General features: G+C 46.7%; 1 protein-coding gene and 1 non-coding gene across 8 annotated transcripts in view; one reads left to right on the top strand and one right to left on the bottom strand.

Annotated features, from left to right (window-relative positions):
- Positions 1 to 8,911, top strand: part of RNF41 (ring finger protein 41) — a 29,277-nt gene extending 20,366 nt beyond the window's left edge. For all 7 annotated transcript variants that reach the window (XM_036077470.2, XM_036077467.2, XM_036077468.2 and 4 more), the window contains 4 exons: positions 3,363 to 3,634; positions 4,361 to 4,496; positions 5,023 to 5,126; positions 6,564 to 8,911. In XM_036077470.2, the coding sequence (XP_035933363.1) occupies positions 3,363 to 3,634; positions 4,361 to 4,496; positions 5,023 to 5,126; positions 6,564 to 6,915 (864 nt within the window). In that variant the 3' untranslated portion in view covers positions 6,916 to 8,911. The remainder of the gene's footprint in view (positions 1 to 3,362; positions 3,635 to 4,360; positions 4,497 to 5,022; positions 5,127 to 6,563) is intronic.
- A 7,663-nt stretch (positions 8,912 to 16,574) lies between these two features.
- Positions 16,575 to 16,656, bottom strand: TRNAS-CGA (transfer RNA serine (anticodon CGA)). Its single transcript has one exon. It is a non-coding gene; the product is annotated as a tRNA-Ser (tRNA).
- Between the last annotated feature and the right edge of the window lie 200 nt (positions 16,657 to 16,856).

Below are 16,856 nucleotides of genomic sequence, written 5' to 3'. Positions count from 1 at the left end.
CAGATTTTCTTCAGAGGTTGCGCTGAGATTTTTCTGCTGTAAAATGGTCACCTTTTTTCTGTCTTTTGACAGTAGTTCAGGAACTTCCTTTCCTCTGCAGGGGCTCTGACTAGGTTCCATCTTCCTAGCTATGATTGAACTTCCAGACTTTCCTGATAAGTTCTCTCTCTGTGATGATGTAATGTTTTGCTTAATCAGCTGGTCTGCCTACAGGCCTTTTCAGCCTGCTTACTAACTAACAAACAAGGAGTGGGGACTCTATGTATTGTCCTCTTTTCTTCCTGGGATTTATTAGAAAAAACAGTTTTTGAGGCAGCCTTGTACTCTGCATTTTGATATGAAAGCTGCCACCTTCAATAGGTCATTTCTCTATAAGCCTTGCCAGACCAGAGTCAGTTGTATCTTCCTGGGGCAAGTACGAGGAGAAACTCATGATTAACAGGTAAGTATAATGCGTGAGATGAATTCTTAGCAACAGTATTCATGGACATCACCCTGCATGGTTCTTATTGCTCGCCTTCTGTAAATACCAATTAATCCTCTGCCACTCCTCGCTAGCTAGACCTAATCCCATTTTCCAAACCAGGACACTAGTCAGTGAGGTCTCATGGCCCTTCCCCTACTCACTGCTTATACAACTCCCAGGGGCTCCTCTTGATCCTTTGAGTTTATTCTTACTCCAGTTTTCACCCACCCAAAGGAGCGCAGATGCCTGAGCTGACTGAAAATCAGACTGCATTCCAGCGGCAGCTAGCCCTGGACCTAACCCCTATCCAGGCCTTTGCAGCCACCTGCCATTAGAAGCAGATTGGCTGGGTGTGGAGCAAGCTCTCCTGGTGGTGTCAAGAGGTCATGGGCTGTGTCAGTTCCTTCCTTCCCCTGGCACTGTCATTTGAGGTGAGTCACGTGTGGAGAAGTCAATGTGGGTTCGTGACAGTCCAAGTCAGGAGCCACCCCCCACCTCCGCCTTCTGAGGAACAGGTCAGGCAGACCTCAGGATGCCAGGTTACTAGACACATATCCAAGGGTAGAAGGCACCTGTTAGGAATGCTGATTTCCCTACATCTTTTTTTTTTTTTTTTTTAAGTAATCTCTACCCCCGATATGGGGCTCAAACTCACGACCCTGAGATAGAGTTGCACACTCCTCCGACTGAGCCAGCCAGGTGCCCCTCTACATATTTATTTAAGTTTGAATAGGTAATAAATTCATATGGTTCAGAAATCAAAACAGTATAAAAAGGCATACAGTGAGAACTCTTACTCCATCCTTGTCCCAGCCCATGTAACCCACCCACCCCATAGTTAACTCTTTGTAGTAGTTTATTTGTCCAACTTTTCTTACACAGAACATAGCACATTCTGTATATTTTTGCAGGGGTGGCAGGATTGGATGGGATGGTCATGAGAGAGGTGACAGTTGGGATGAGATCTGAGTAATATGGGGACGTTCATGCTGAGATTGAGCAGAAGAGCATTTCAGGCAAAGAAGCCTCAAAAGTGAAGCTCCCAAGGCAGGAGTGAGCTGGATGTAAACAAAGAACAGAAAGGAGGCCAGACTAGCCTGAACACAGTGCTGGGAGCGTGGTGTGAGGTGAGGAGAGGTCAGAGGCACAGGGCCAGATCCAGCAGAATTTTATAGGTCCTGAGTAGGAGTTTGGATTTATTTTAAGTACAGTGGGAAGCCATTGTAAAGTTTGAGGCAGGGGAGTGATAAGATCTAGTTTTCATTTTGAAGTGATCACTCTGGCTGATGAAAGTAGACTGAATTATAAAGGGGTGGGGTAGAAGTAGGGAGGCCAGCTGGAAGACGTACTAAATAATGTAGGTGAGAGATGATAGCTTGACCTGGGTTCGTGGCAGGACAGATGGGGAAAAGTGGACAAATTTAGGGTTTTTTTTTTTTTTTTGAGATCTGTAAAGATTTTGAAAAGACTCAAATATGTCTTTGAGTGAAAAATAAAAATCTATTGACAGTTGAATTAGTGACATTGAGAATGACTTTTTTTTTTTTTAAAGATTTTATTTATTTATTTGACGGAGAGAGAGAGAGTGTGCAAGGAAGGGCGGCAGGCAGAGGGAGAGGGAGAAGCAGGCTCCCCGCTGAGCAGAGAGCCCTACATGGGGCTCGATCCCTGGACCCTGGGATCATGACCTGAGCCGAAGGCAGACGCTTAACCAACTGAGCCACCCAGGCGCCCTGAAAATGACTTCTTCCTTTACGAGGCCTTTCTGTGTTTCCAGTCTTTGGTATCTGTGAGCACCTTGAAGACAGAACCTGTTTTTGTATCTTAGGCACCTAGCAGAGTGTTTGGGACATGGCATGCCATTTATTCATCAACTACTAAGTGTGTACTGTTTGTCCCATGCCAGAAGCCAGATGGTGTCTCCACGGAAGCCCAGGAATCCTCTCACTTTGAGGGATTCACTTCAGAGATTATCTGAGTTATCAGGGACGGAAGCTGAAATAGGATCTTTATGAAACTGAAAAGAATGTGATTCTATGAGGAATTGGCTGTGTTCTGGAGGCTCGGCCTTGCCATTAGGATGCAGGCGCTGCCTCAGGTCAGCCCTCGGAAGACAGGAACTTGGGACCCTACAGAGAGTACTCTCAGCCTCTCACCAGGGGTTCCAGGCTTTTGTTTTGTTTTGCTTTGCTTTCCTACATTGCATTTTTGCCCGTAAATCCCTTCCCTGTGTCCTCTCTACTCATCCTTCAAGACCTGTATCAAATTCTGTCCTCTCCATAAATACCTGCCCTGACTGACCTAGCCTAGAAAGATCTCGTCCTCCTCTGGACTTTGGCATTTATTGTGTATGCAGTCCAGTTGGCAATTAACAATCAGCTGTCTTATGTCATCTCTCCTATTGTCCTGGAATATTATTTATACCTCTTACTGTTATTTAACTTTTTTTTTTTAAGGTTATTTATTTATTTATTTATTTGGCAGAGAGAGACACAGCGAGAGAGGGAACACAAGCAGGGGGAGTGGGAGAGGGAGAAGCAGGCTTCCCGCGGAGCAGGGAGCCCGATGTGGGACTTGATCCCGGGACACTGAGATCATGACCTGAGCCGAAGGCAGACGCTTAACGACTGAGCCACCCAGGCGCCCCTGTTATGTAACTTTTTACTTGTTTGTCTTATGTCACAATCCATTTGGAATCCTGAGCACAGGAAATCCATCTGAAGCCTGTCCCTGCACCATGCCTCGCCCGTGGCGCCTCTGTACTTAGCTGTGACCCCAGGGACCTCTGGTCCTGGAAGCTGCTCGGAGGCTTGAGTGGCTTTGCGGAGTTATCGTATTCAGGCTCTTAGCTGCTGCTAATTCTCCTGTGCCCCCTCTGCCCTGCTTTTCCTTCTAGGCGCCTCACTGTGAGCATGCTTTCTGCAACGCCTGCATCACCCAGTGGTTCTCTCAGCAGCAGACGTGTCCGGTGGACCGTAGCGTCGTGACGGTCGCTCACCTGCGCCCGGTACCTCGGATCATGCGGAACATGTTGTCAAAGCTGCAGATTGCCTGCGACAACGCTGTGTTTGGCTGTAGTGCTGTTGTCCGGCTTGACAACCTCATGTCTCACCTCAGCGACTGCGAGCACAACCCCAAACGGCCTGTGACCTGTGAGCAGGGCTGCGGGTGAGATTGCTTCCCTTCCTCTGCCCCGCACAGATGAGGGCCTTCCAGTTTGTGACCCGCCCCACACGCTGCCCACACTCCCCATCCCCACTCCTGCGTCTCCGGATCCCCTGCTTAGCAGCTCAGGAGGTCTCCTCGGAATGTACGCAGGAGTGTCCTTGGCCTCCTTGGCTCCCTGTCCCGAGACCGCACTTCCATGATGCTTTTCGCTCTTGCTTTAATAAAAGAGAGGAGGCAACAATTCCCAGTCTGTGTGCTAATACTACGGACTGGTTTCCTTTATTCTTCCCTGTCAGCCCGGTACTCCTTTCTCTTTGTCAGATTAACTGCTCTGATTTCTAAGCTTCTCATATTTCCTCTTGCCCTGTTTTTTTTTTTTTCCTTTGGGGTGTGAAGTATTTGATTAAATACTGCTCGCTAGGGCTGTGAATCTAGGGCTTCTCAGAAGGAATGAGTGCACAGGCAGAATCTGTAGGAGGAAAGGAGACTCATGTGGTAGATAAAACACTGTCTTAGAAAGGGAAGGAGGCCCAGAGAAAGTAGAGAGCAAAGGAGTACAGGGGGAAGGGGGTAGCTAGGGGGAAGGAAGTGAAGGGAATAAATAAGAGGGAGGCCCGAATATTCGAAATCTGGGCTAGGAGAAGGCCGTCTCAGCAATTTTCTGCCTTTGCCCACATGTCCCATTGAATGCTTCTGTTCTGCTTTTTCCCCCACCCTGGGTGGCAGCCTGGAGATGCCCAAAGATGAGCTGCCAAACCACAACTGCATTAAGCACCTGCGCTCCGTGGTGCAGCAGCAGCAGACCCGCATCGCAGAGCTGGAGAAGACCTCCGCTGAGCACAAACACCAGCTGGCGGAGCAGGTAGGCCCCGGCGAGCGCAGGAGAGAACCTGTCCCTAATGTGCGGATAAGGGCATAGAACAGATATGTAACTGTGTGTGACTACACGTGTGTGTGTGTATACGCTGTGTATATATGCGGATAACTGGGGGCGAGGAGCACCAGTGTGAGCATGCAGGTGTGTGTGTGTGTGTGTGTGTGTGTGCGCGCGAGCGCACGCGCACAGTCCCGTGCATGCACACGGCTGGGTGAGTAGATGCTCTGCCTGTGGCTTTGGTAGGGAATCAGATTGGAGCTCTTCTCCCTTTCCTTCATCGCATCAATGTCATTCGTTCACCAAACATTTATTAACTGCCTCCTCTAAGGGGGTACTCTGCTAAGCACTAGGGATAGAGCTGCGAATGAGACAGTCACATCCCCATCTTTGTGACGCTTACAGGTCTGGGTGTTCCTCAGATGCCTCAGTTGCCCTCATTCTAAGACAAACTTTTGTCTTTCATTTGTTGTCTGCCCTAACCATCGTCCGTGATTCTTCTTCACGCCCACAGAAGCGAGATATCCAGCTGCTAAAGGCATACATGCGTGCAATCCGCAGTGTCAACCCCAACCTTCAGAACCTGGAGGAGACTATTGAATACAACGAGATCCTAGAGTGAGTGTCACTCGGGACGTGGAGTCACTTGCCCCACGTCCTGGCACTGAGCCCTGAGAGGAGGAGGAGCAGGGGAGTGGCAGGAGGAGGGTAATAAGAGGGCTGGGATGGGGCCACCACTTTTCAGATGTTGGGATGGACAGGGACAGAGAAGAGGATAACTTTCAGCCCCACTATAGGATCTCTTATTCTTTGGGGTGGATGGAGGGGAAAGCTTACACAAGGACGCAGTTCATCCAGACTTAAGTGAGTGCCCACATAGAGCCCTGTATTAAAGGCTGTGGAGTGCTAGGAGGGCCACGAAGGAAGAGATATTGCCCCTGTCGTCAGGTAGCTTACAGTCCAGAGAAGAGAGTGCAAATCCACGAGAGTGATCTAAAGTGCAGCATAAACAAACATAAACAAGCAAAGTTGAAAATCTCTTTCAGTGCTGGAGTCCTGTACAATTCAGATTCTAAGTGTGAATCAGTATATGTCGTGCCAACAGTGCTGTGTGGGGCACAGTGTAGAGGAACCATTGCTCCATTCAATACATGATTGTTTGTTTGTTTGTTTTAAGATTTTATTTATTTATTTGACAGAGAGACAGCGAGTGAGGGAAAAGCAGGGGGAGTGGGAGAGGGAGAAGCAGGCTCGCCACTGAGCAGGGAGCCCGATGCGGGGCTCGATCCCAAGACACTGGGATCATGATCTGAGCCAAAGGCAGCCACCTAACCGACTGAGCCACCCAGGTGCCCCTGTTTGTTTTTTTTTAAAGGTTTTATTTATTTATTTGACAGAGAGACAGCGAGAACAGGAACACAAGCAGGGGAAATGGGAGAGGGAGAAGCAGGCTTCCCGGCGAGCAGGGAGCCTGATGCAGGGCTCGATCCCAGGACTCTGGGATCATGACCTGAGCCGAAGTCAGACGCTTAACGACTGAGCCACCCAGGCGCCCCCAATACACATTTATTGAGCACTTAGTACGTGCCAGGCACTGTATGTGCTCAGTATTGGGATTTTTTTTTTTTTTTTGACAGAGAGACACAGCGAGAGAGGGAACACAAGCAAGGGGAGTGGGAGAGAGAGAAGCAGGCTTCCTGCGGAGTAGGGAGCCCAATGTGGGGCTCGATCCCAGGACCCTGGGATCATGACCTGAGCTGAAGGCAGACACTTAATGACTGAGCCACCCAGGTGCCCCTAAGTATTGGGATTTTAAGAAAAATGACAGAAACTCTTCACTTGTAGAGTTTAATCTGGTGAGTGAGTGACGTGTAGTGACTCACAGGGGACCAACTAGGGGGAGATTTGGAGTTTCTGAACCAGTGATGGAAAAAGGAAGATGGAAGATCAGGGTTGAGCCGAGCACAGAGCAGGTGGTCATTCCTATTAGGAGAAAAAGCCAGTGCAGAGAAGGGGGATGAGCTGGAGTGACCGTCTCCCACGCCCTCCACACAGGTGGGTGAACTCCCTGCAGCCTGCAAGAGTGACCCGCTGGGGAGGGATGATCTCGACCCCAGATGCTGTACTCCAGGCTGTAATCAAGCGCTCCCTGGTGGAGAGTGGCTGTCCTGCCTCTATTGTGAACGAGCTGATTGAAAATGCCCACGAGCGGAGCTGGCCCCAGGGTCTGGCCACCCTAGAGACAAGACAGATGAACCGGCGCTACTATGAGAACTACGTGGCCAAGCGCATCCCTGGCAAGCAGGCTGTGGTCGTGATGGCCTGTGAGAACCAGCACATGGGCGATGACATGGTGCAGGAGCCAGGGCTTGTCATGATCTTTGCGCATGGTGTGGAAGAGATATAGGAGCTCTCAACGGGCTAGCAGGAAGAGATGGCGACCAGAAAACCCATCACTCCAGCAGCTGGCTTCTGAGTCCTCCCTACTATCCACAGTACCATGGCCTACACGTGGGCCGCACGTTTCCCTACACTTCTGGCACTGAAGGGCCCAGGGCACTTTGCTCAGCCTTTCAGGTGGGAAACCCAGATTCCTTCCTTTTGCCTAATTTCTTCCCCTAAGATGTCTGTAAATTTTCAGTCAGTTTGGGAAAAGTCCCCACCTCTATATCTGTTTTCCTGCCTAGGGTCCCTGGTTCTAGCTATTTTTAGAAAGCACAAAGAATTCATTTTCTCTAGAGGATCAGGGCGGAGTGAGGACTATCTGATCATTCCCCCTCCTCCAAAACCAGGGAATCAGAGCGGGCAGGCCTGTTGACACTAAACAGCATGCGAGGGCAGCTCTGGGAGCAGACATCCTGAAGAAATGGTAAGGGTGGGATCAAAACCCTAGAAATAGGCAGTGAGGCCAGGAACTGGCCCTGAGGGGAACTGATGGCCCTTAGGGGAAGACAGGACCTCTGTGCCAAGCAATACCCTGTCCGGCCCACCTTCCGGGTGCAGGTTCCTGCTGCTTCTGCAGCTGTGCAGCCTGGGATGCCGGGATTTTCCAGATGAGTTCTGCTTTCCGACATTTCCTCATAGTTAGGGAATGTCAGGGTTGGGGGTAGAGGATTAGTCTGTTGGGGTGGATGTGCTCAGCAAGAAGCAGCTCTCTGGCTTTTGCTGATATCAGGTAGGCACTGCTCTGGCATGGGCCGTAATAGTTCCACAGACCCCTCTCCAACCCTGTGATTGTAACTAGTTATTTTGATAATTTCCTTTGGCCATTGTTGTTTGTATTTCCTTCCCCCCTCCCACTTTTTTTTTTTTAGAATGGCCTGGTTATGGCTACCCCACTTTTCCAGCCCAGCCACATTGTTGGCAATCTAATTTATTTACTTTTTTTTTTTAAGAAAGGAAAAAGAAAAAAAAATTAACAAAGCTCAAAACTTTCTTTTTGATGTTCCTATTGTGGGGATTCTGGATAGGGTGGGACAGGGATGGGGGATCTGTTTTATATTTTTCCTTTTCAGCACAACCGTTGGCTTTAATATAGGAAGGGCCAAGGGAGTCCTCGGCTGAACCTATGTCTGCCCCAACCCTCCATCACCCCATCTGAGATGAGGCGCTTCCTCTATTCCAGTGATGGATGCGACGGTCCAATATCCATGCCTGTGCCCTCTGGAGAACTTTGCTCCCAGCCCTTCCACGGGTCTTCTTGTAAAACTCTGTATTCATAGAGTGTTAATTTTGAAGACATTTCCACCCCCCAAGCCCCGGTTTCCTTGGAGATCCAGACTTGGATTCTAAGCTTCACCAGGCAAGATGGGAGAGACATGATGTCTCTGTGTCTCTGAGGACAGGCTGTGCTCTGGTCTCACGCATGCCCTCTAAGGACTTCAGCTCCATTTTCAGCTACCCGGGCATTCCTTGATCTTTAGGGTGGCTGGTAGAATAAGAGAAGGGGAGGGATAGAGGGTGTGATTATTTTAATAGGCAGGTGTGAGTGGGGTTGAAGAGATATGGCCATATAACAGCTACTTCTCTCTTTGGAGTTTTATTCCAGGCCAGCTTGCTGTGGGTCTGGGGAGTTGGGTCATGCTCCACTGGGAATGGGGTGGAGGGATACAGCTTGAAGGGAGTAGGGAACAGTCCTATGTTCCAGCTCCAGGACATTGTGCTCAGGAATTTGAAAACGCTGCTATACTTAGTCTGGTTACTACATTTCTTCCACTCCCCTCTGCCCCTGCCTGCCTTACCAAGGCCCATACCCTCCTGTCGTCACCCTCAGACAGAGCCAGGAAGCTCAGTTAAGGCTTCCCTCCCCTTTGCACTAGTGTCTCTGCGGGTTGCTGGTTGTGTTATATGTGCTGTTCCATGGTGTTGACTGCACTAATAATAAACCTTTTACTCAACTCTCAGTTCTTAATCCAACATCACTCCCTTTCTTGTGAAGCTTTCTCCTCTGCTTTGGCCTTTCTCTCACCCTGATTCCCCTTATTTTGCTTTATAACCTACCCTTGTCTTAGAACTAACCTCTGTTTTAGCACAATGTCTGTCTGGGGGTGTGCACCTCACTTTTTTGACCTTTGTGCCCTCCTACCACCTTCCCTCCTGTCTCCTGGTCTGTAGCAGCCGACATGTTCTCACCAGTGATCTGAACTGTGTTCTTTCCAGAGTTTGCCTTTGCCCCAAATTCCATGTCTTCCCTAAGTGCTCCTGGAGTTTTAGGACCGTTTCTACAGAAGGAATGCATGCACCCTTCTCCCTTGTCCCACAGGCACCTTTGTTTCGGAATCTGGGATTCCATCGCCCAGTGTGTCCTAACCAAGAAAGTAAACACGGGGAAGGAGCGTGGGATGACTTTACTGCTCTGGTTGTCAAATCTCGATAAAGCCTTACCTAGGCATTTGCTGCCACCTGCTCTTCGGTCATGAGAAAAAGGAAATCTTTTCCCCCAGTAGTGTCTTTTAAATTTGTTGAGTGTTTATGATGCACTTAGTGTAAATCCATTAGCACTCTAGATACTCTAGTGGGGCTAAAAAGCAAAAGGGCATAAGGACATCCCTGGGCCCACTGAGTCTTTTACACTTGCATGCACTCAAGCTCTGATTCTAAGATACTGGTGAACACATGACACTGTAGAGCGGCAGAGGGAACAGGTATAGTATCTAGTATATATATAGTACCTAGGGATACCAGGAGTGCTCTTTTTTTCCCTGAAGCTCCTTCAAAATTACTTTCAGAACCTGCTTTCCGTTCTTTTGAATGTCACAAATGGTGCCAATCTTTCTTTTGGGGTAGATTTGGTTTTGGGGAACACTATTCATTGGCTGTATTCTGCAAGGAACTCAGGTGGGGATGGGTGTCATGCAGCACGGCAGCACCCACTTTGAAAGAACTTACTCCATAAGGGAGATAAATATATACTAGAGTAAGACGTAATAAATGTGGTAAGTAGATCTACAAGCAATATGTGAGCAGGGGGAAGATAAAGGCACTGACTCTGATGGGTACCAGGAAAGACTTGTTTCGGAGACATGGTATTTGTTCTGGATCAGAGGTTGGCATCCTGCTGCCTGCTTTTGTAAAAATGTTTTACTGGAACACAGCCATGCCTGTTTGCTTATGTATTGTCTGGCTGCTTTTAGATTACAGCAGCAGAGTGGAGTCGTTCCACAGAACTCTGACCCACAAAGCCTAAAATGTTTGCTACTTGGCTCTGTAGAAAGTTTGCCAACCCATTCTAGACTTTTAAGGTCCGGAGAATGGGCGGGGGAAGCATGAAGGTTGGTTTCGATTCTTCAGTATTCTAATTTGAAGAATCAGAACATTTTTCTACATTGCTGCCATAACAAATGCTTAAAATTAATCTATATTCACATTTCTCCAGTTGTCTCAAGAAAAGTACTTTTATTTATTTGAGAGAGAGAGAGAGCACACAAGCAGGGGGAGGGGCAGAGAGAAGGAGAAGCAGGCTCTCTGCTGAGCAGGGAGCCCGACATGGGGCTCGATCCCAGGACCCTGAGATCATGACCTGAGCCAAAGGCAAACCCTTAACCGACTGAGCCACCCAGGCACCCAAGAAAAGTACTTTTAGAGTTAATTTTTGTCCAGTCCTGGATCCAATCCAGGAAGCATGCATTACACTAGGTTATGTGTCTTAACTATCTTTTATACTTTTTAAAAAAAGATTTTATTTATTTGAGAGAGAGATAGCAAGAGAGCACACAAGTGGGGAGGAGAGGGAGAAGCAGGCTCCCCATTGAGCAGGCAGCCTGATATGGGACTTGATCCCAGGACCCTGGGATCATGACCTGAGCCAAAGGCAGACACTTAACCAACTGAGTCACCCAGGTGCCCTACTTTTATACTTTTTAAAAAGGATTTTATTTATTGAGAGAGAGTATGCACAAGTTGGGGGGGAGGGGCAGAGGGAGAAGGAGAATCCCAAGCAGACTCTGTGCTGAGCGTGGAGCCTGATGTGGGGCTCCATCTCAGGACCCTGAGATCATGACCTGAGCCGAAATCAATATTCCGATGCTTAACTGACTGAGCCACCCAGGCGCCCCATTTATACTCTTAATCTAAATTCCTGGAACAACCTTTTTTGTAACGGCGATCTCTTGAAGAGAGTGGGCCAGTTGTCCTGGAGAGTAGTCTTTTGGATTTGATTGATTGCTTCTTCACAGTGCCCCTTAACTTCCTTTACCCCTATTTTTACTAAACAATTAGATCTAGAGCCTGAGAGATTCAAGTTAAGCAGTTCTGGGGATAGAAGACATCACAGGAGAGATGTTCTTTATGTTGTGTAACATCAGGAGATAGGTCCAGTTGTCCCACCGTTAGCCTGGTTTCTTCATCTACACTTGGGATTGTTGAGAGGGTTTTTAAAAGCTGGCTGCGTGTCCTGGGAGAAGGGGACAGCCAGCAGTGCAGCTCAGCTCGGTTGCTGCCACACTAGAACGGGGGCCCCACATTGCCAAATCTTACTTTCCAAGAACCATTGGCCATCCTAGTGCTTATGCCAAGTATCACAAATTTTAAGTGTTGGCTCAATTAAAAAAAAAACACTTGTGGCCCCCCAAAAAATCTAGGGTCCATCAGTTTGCAACCTCTGCTTTGGGTTTAAATCATAGCATGAATAAAAACAAGTGGAGGTGAAGGATATGTTGAAGAAAGAAGAGACTAGTGTCATCTGGAGCACTGAGTTTGTTGGAGGAAATAATGAAAGATTAGACTAGAAAATTATTTTGGGGCCAATTCTGGGAGGCTTTGACTACATGGCAGGGTATTTTGACTTTAATTTTACAGGTAAGTTTTTGACAAGAGTAACTTCCAGCTCATGAGTCTGGTGGCAATATTAAATAAGCTTTGCTGTAATTCATGCAAGAGGTTTAGAGCTTGAAAGAGTAGGAAAGAACAAGAGACATCAGGGAAGAAAACTGACCGGCCTTAGTAACTGACTAGATTCACTCAGCCAACATTTATAGCTTACATGTCCTGTGTCACGTGTGGTGTTAGGCATTTAAGATACACAAATACTTGAGAAACAAGTCCTTAAAGGAATTTGTAGTTTAGTAGGTGACATGCACTTAAGTAAGGAATGGGAAATACAGAACAATACATTGCTAATAAAGATTCAGTACAATGGGACAATGAGGAGGAAAGGGGTCAATTACCTACTACCAATGGTGAGATGCTTCTCAGAAGAATCACTGAACTGAGTTCTGAACAGGTTCAGATACTGGCAGTGAGGAAAGGGGGTTGAGCATTTACTGTTGAGTCAGGCATTATTTTAAGTATCAAACATTTCGACTTCCCAAAACTTTATTAAAAGGCGCTATTGCCATCTCCATTTTCTATGTGGGGAAATAGACAACAAAATTAACATGGGTAATATCAGAACTGGGATTTGAACCCAGAAAGTCATTTCAGAGCCTGAGTTCCTAACCACTGCACCTAACAAGAGGCACATAACCAAAGAGGAATCACAGATAAAGACTAAGATTTCTTGTCCGTGAGAAAGATAGGGTCATTACTAACCTGAATAGGGAGGAGGAGAGGATGAGCAGGTTTCAGGGGTGAAGTAATGAGCTCATGTGGGGAACTTTGGGGTTAAAATGCTTCCACATAAAGGTATTAACCAGTAAATAGAAACGTGGATATGGAGCTTAAGAGCAAGAAGTTAGGGTTAAAGATGTGGCTTTGGGAATTATCTGCCCAAAGGTGATCAAGAAATTCTAGGAATGAATGCAAACACTAAAAGGATAGGAGGAAGGCTAAGAATGGGACTTTGGGGAATTCCAGAAGTAATCTGGAACAAAATCTGAAAAATAGATGAATGATAAAGTTGGCGAATGCCTCAGCTTTTTTAAAAGTAATTTTGAAGGAATTTTTTTTTTTTTTTGGTATGATAGTAAGATTATGGTGTGTGTGTTTTGAGTACAGTTGACAAGTAATGAATCATTTAAATGTGGCTCATAAACTAGCCGTGAAGGAGTTCCCAGAAATGTTTTTGCGCAATGACCACATTCCTGAGGTAAGTGTAGGTTGAGATAATTTCAGCTGAAGTCCTCTAATGATTACTGGATAAACTACAGAGATCCAGACCTCTTAACAATTTGGAACAAGTCAGCAACTTGGAAGGGGACAATAAGTTCTTGTGTGTCAGATGTCCCCACATTAGCTTTTTAGTCACATAAAAGCAGTTTTGGTTAAGATCTAAGAATTTGTCGCTGAAAAGATCAGTATAGGGTGGCATTAGCTATTTGGTTATAAGGTGAAGGAGCTGCATGAGAGAAGGAATTAAGCTGTCATGTGGAGATACTCAGCCTGAATAGATTGGGGGTATCTTGCTGGAAAGAATTAAGGATTTTTAAAAATGGGTGATTTAGGCAGAGTGTGTTGACCAGAGGAGCATGTGTGTGATCAGATGGGGCACTGAAGTCCCTGGGCAGGGGAATATGATGAAAGCAGTGTTGCAGAGCTCTGAGTATGGTGAAACTGGGGCACCTGGAAGGCCATTGTAACAAATAAGATGATGTGGTGGAAGAAGCAATGATTGATGAATGTCAGGCATGGGAGAAAGAAAAATGCCAGATTAATTCTTAAGGTTGGAAACAATGGAATTGCAAGAATGGTGTTAACAGAAATGGGAAAAGTCAAGAATGTCATTCTGGGAACAGAGAAGTTTTGTTTGCATTTTAGGTGATGTATAGATAGCTGGAGGTATAGGACCACAGTTTGGCTTGGGAGGAGGGAAAAGAATGAAGCTTTTGGCAGAATTCCACAGAAGGAGGGAGAAAACAAACGAGATGAAGAAACAATGTTCTAAGAGAAAAACGCAAGTACAATGTCTCTCAAGTCCAGTAAGAAATCAATGGTTCCAAACATAGCAAAGTTTTTACAACAGGGTATTAAGATAGTATGAAGCTGGAGGAAGAGAGTATACATTTTATTCAAAAAATAGAAGTACGGGCTGTGGGACTCTTGATCTTGGGGTTGTAAATTCAAGTCCCAAGTTGAGTGTAGAGATTACTTAAAATCTAAAGAAAAACACGGCAGTAGGGGTGCCTGGGTGGCTCAGTCGTTGAGCGTCTGACTTTGGCTCAGGTTATGATCCCAGAGTCCTGGGATGGAGCCCGAGTGGGGCTCCCTGCTCTGCAGGAGGCCTGCTTCTCCCTCTCCCACTCCCCCACTTGTGTTCCCTCTCTCGCTGTGTCTCTCTCTGTCAAATAAAATCTTAAAAAAAAAAAAAAGGAAGTAAAAAACAATGTGATCATTTGGAATTGTCAAGTGGGGGTGTAGTTTAGTTCTGATTTAACAGATTGATCCAGTGGGATAGAATTTGAACATGTTATGGAAGGATGTGAATGGAAGTTTCCTTGGGAGGTTGAAATGAGTGGGATCACAAGCCTAGGTGGAGAAGGTAGCTTTAGGGCAGATAAGCAAAGTCAAATACCGAACCAGAAACTAAGGAATGCCTGGGGGTACCTGATCATATAACCCAAGGAAGTGTATAAGGACAGAGGATTTGTTGAGATGGAAGAGGAAAGGTGAAGGAATTGGGGAGTTCAGGTGGGCTGTGGGGATGGTAGAAATTCGAAATTATCTGTTGTACATTAAGGTTTGAAGCCTTGGCCTCTCATCTATGACAGTTACAATGGAAGCATCTGAGAGCCAAAGGTAGGATCTCCGAGTACCGAACAACCTCTTGCTAGCTTTTCCGTCCAGGTCCTCCATTTTGTAAGCCACGGTGCCTTCTTCCCTTCGCAACAGTTGTTGGTTGCCCTCTGCTGGTCAATTTTGGTCTTGCCTCGCCAGACACTTAAATCTGAGAGCATGCGCAAAATGGCACTTGGCAGGAAGCTGAGTATTGAGCCTTGTTAGTCTGTTTCATTCAGTACATACTTGATCACATCTGTGTATAAAGGCCTAGTAAAGGAAATACATACAAAAACAAAATACGCAGTCCTAACTCTTAAGAAGCTAGTAGTTAAGTGTGAGTGAAGATTAAAACATATACATAACTAGTGTAAAAAAAAATCCATTTACTCAACAAAGATTTTTTTTTTTTTAATTGGGTGGCTTATAGTGTCAAGAGTTGATGTTCTACTGGGGAAGAAAGACTTCACAAAACATGATTAGGGTATGGTGGGTGGCAAGGGGTTAGAGATGACTTCCCAGGAGAACCGACATTGATGTGGAGGCTGAGTAGAAGGTGAGGATGGGAATAGCATGAACACAGACAAATACCATACCAGAAACTAAAAGAATGCCAGTGGTTGGAAAGTAGTGAATAGGAAAGAATGGTGAGTGAAAAGGGACCAGGTCATGAAACACAAAAAGCAGCCATGGGAGGGCTTAAGGTCTCCAGCTGCAACTGGATGCTTTAGTGCAGCTTCACATATATTAACTCATGTGGTCCTCACAGCCTACTTTCCTAATCACTCCAGCACGTGGTCGGCCTAGCCTGCACTCACCCTGAGAAACGTGAACAGATTTAAGATCTATTTAGGAAGCAGAATAAATATAACTTTTATTTTAATTAGTTCTTGCAGAGGGGTGTCAAAGGAGATGCTTTGCATGCAACCGAGTTGATAGTGGTGGTAGAATGACGGGTTCCACCTGGAATAATCAAGAGCCTCAAAGAGGAAGGATAAAAGGATGTGCAGGATGGGAAGTTATAAATGATGGGGGTGCTGGGGTGGGAAGGAGACAGTCTTGAGGATGATCTCAGAAGAGCACGAGAAAGGGTACGAAGGCAGGAAACTGCGAAGTAGAATTGTGTAGAAAGCTCTGTGAATTAGTCTTGAACTCCCTGCCCTTTGGGAGATCCTTCTTGGAGAAGATGATGCTGTGCAAGAAATGAAATACAAAAAGAACATCCTCAACAAGTATCATACATATTCCCCATGATCAGAAATTGGGGGATAGGAAGAACCAGATAAGGTGAGTACAGGGGGGTTAGAGGTTAAAGAATTAATTCCCTAGCTTGGTTAATACACGGAGAATTTAGAACAGTACTTGGCACATAATGAGCATTCAGTAAAAAGTATTATCTCCCCACACTCAAGCTCCAGCTAGATCTGTAGTGTTTACGTTTCAACAGGCGACTTCCTCCTAGCCCAGTGATAGCCGAGATGCGCCTCCTCAAAGAAATCCAAATGAGAGAAATGCCTTTTCCTGGGTCTCAACTATAATCACACTTCCGGTCATGAAATCCAGAGGTGCCCTCTTTTCCTGGAAACTCTAATTTTGACTATTATGGCACAAAAGGCATTCAAATTTCAAAAAAACCTAACCCTTCTTCAAATCCTTTGCCATTCATTCCCTTCCCCAAGAATGAAACGTGTGCCAAAGCTCTAAGAAACCTGAAGTTACAGAATTCGGAAAAGTGCCTTGTGTCCTAGCAGCCAATACAGTTGTGCACGATTAAGCTTCCCATGATCACCTCCATCCCTCCCAATCCAGAGGTGAGACCTCTCGGCTTCTATTTCTGAGAAAGAAAGGGAAGTGCACGAAAGACACGTGCGCGGGGGGTCCCCTTTACGTATCCTGAAGGAGGGGGAAAAAAGTAGCCGTCACGAACAGGATTCGAACCTGTGCGGGGAAACCCCATTGGATTTCGAGTCCAACGCCTTAACCACTCGGCCACCGTGACTTCCAAAAGCAAGTTTCGCCGCGCGCTTACAGAAGGGGTCCGCATTGCGACCACAGAGGGAGTGTAGCAATGGGAAGCCGGCCCCGACCCCATACACACACACCCTGTGACCCCCGCCCTCCGCCCCTTACCTCGCCTCTACGCCACTCAAAGGAACAGGCGGGTGGGCCGGGTGACCCAGGGAGGGAGCGGGGAGTGTC

Source organism: Halichoerus grypus, chromosome 6 (assembly GCF_964656455.1).
Source record: "Halichoerus grypus chromosome 6, mHalGry1.hap1.1, whole genome shotgun sequence".
Taxonomy (NCBI): Eukaryota; Metazoa; Chordata; class Mammalia; order Carnivora; family Phocidae; genus Halichoerus; species Halichoerus grypus.
Note: the sequence above shows the minus strand (reverse complement) of the source record. Positions and strands in the feature narration are given on the sequence as shown.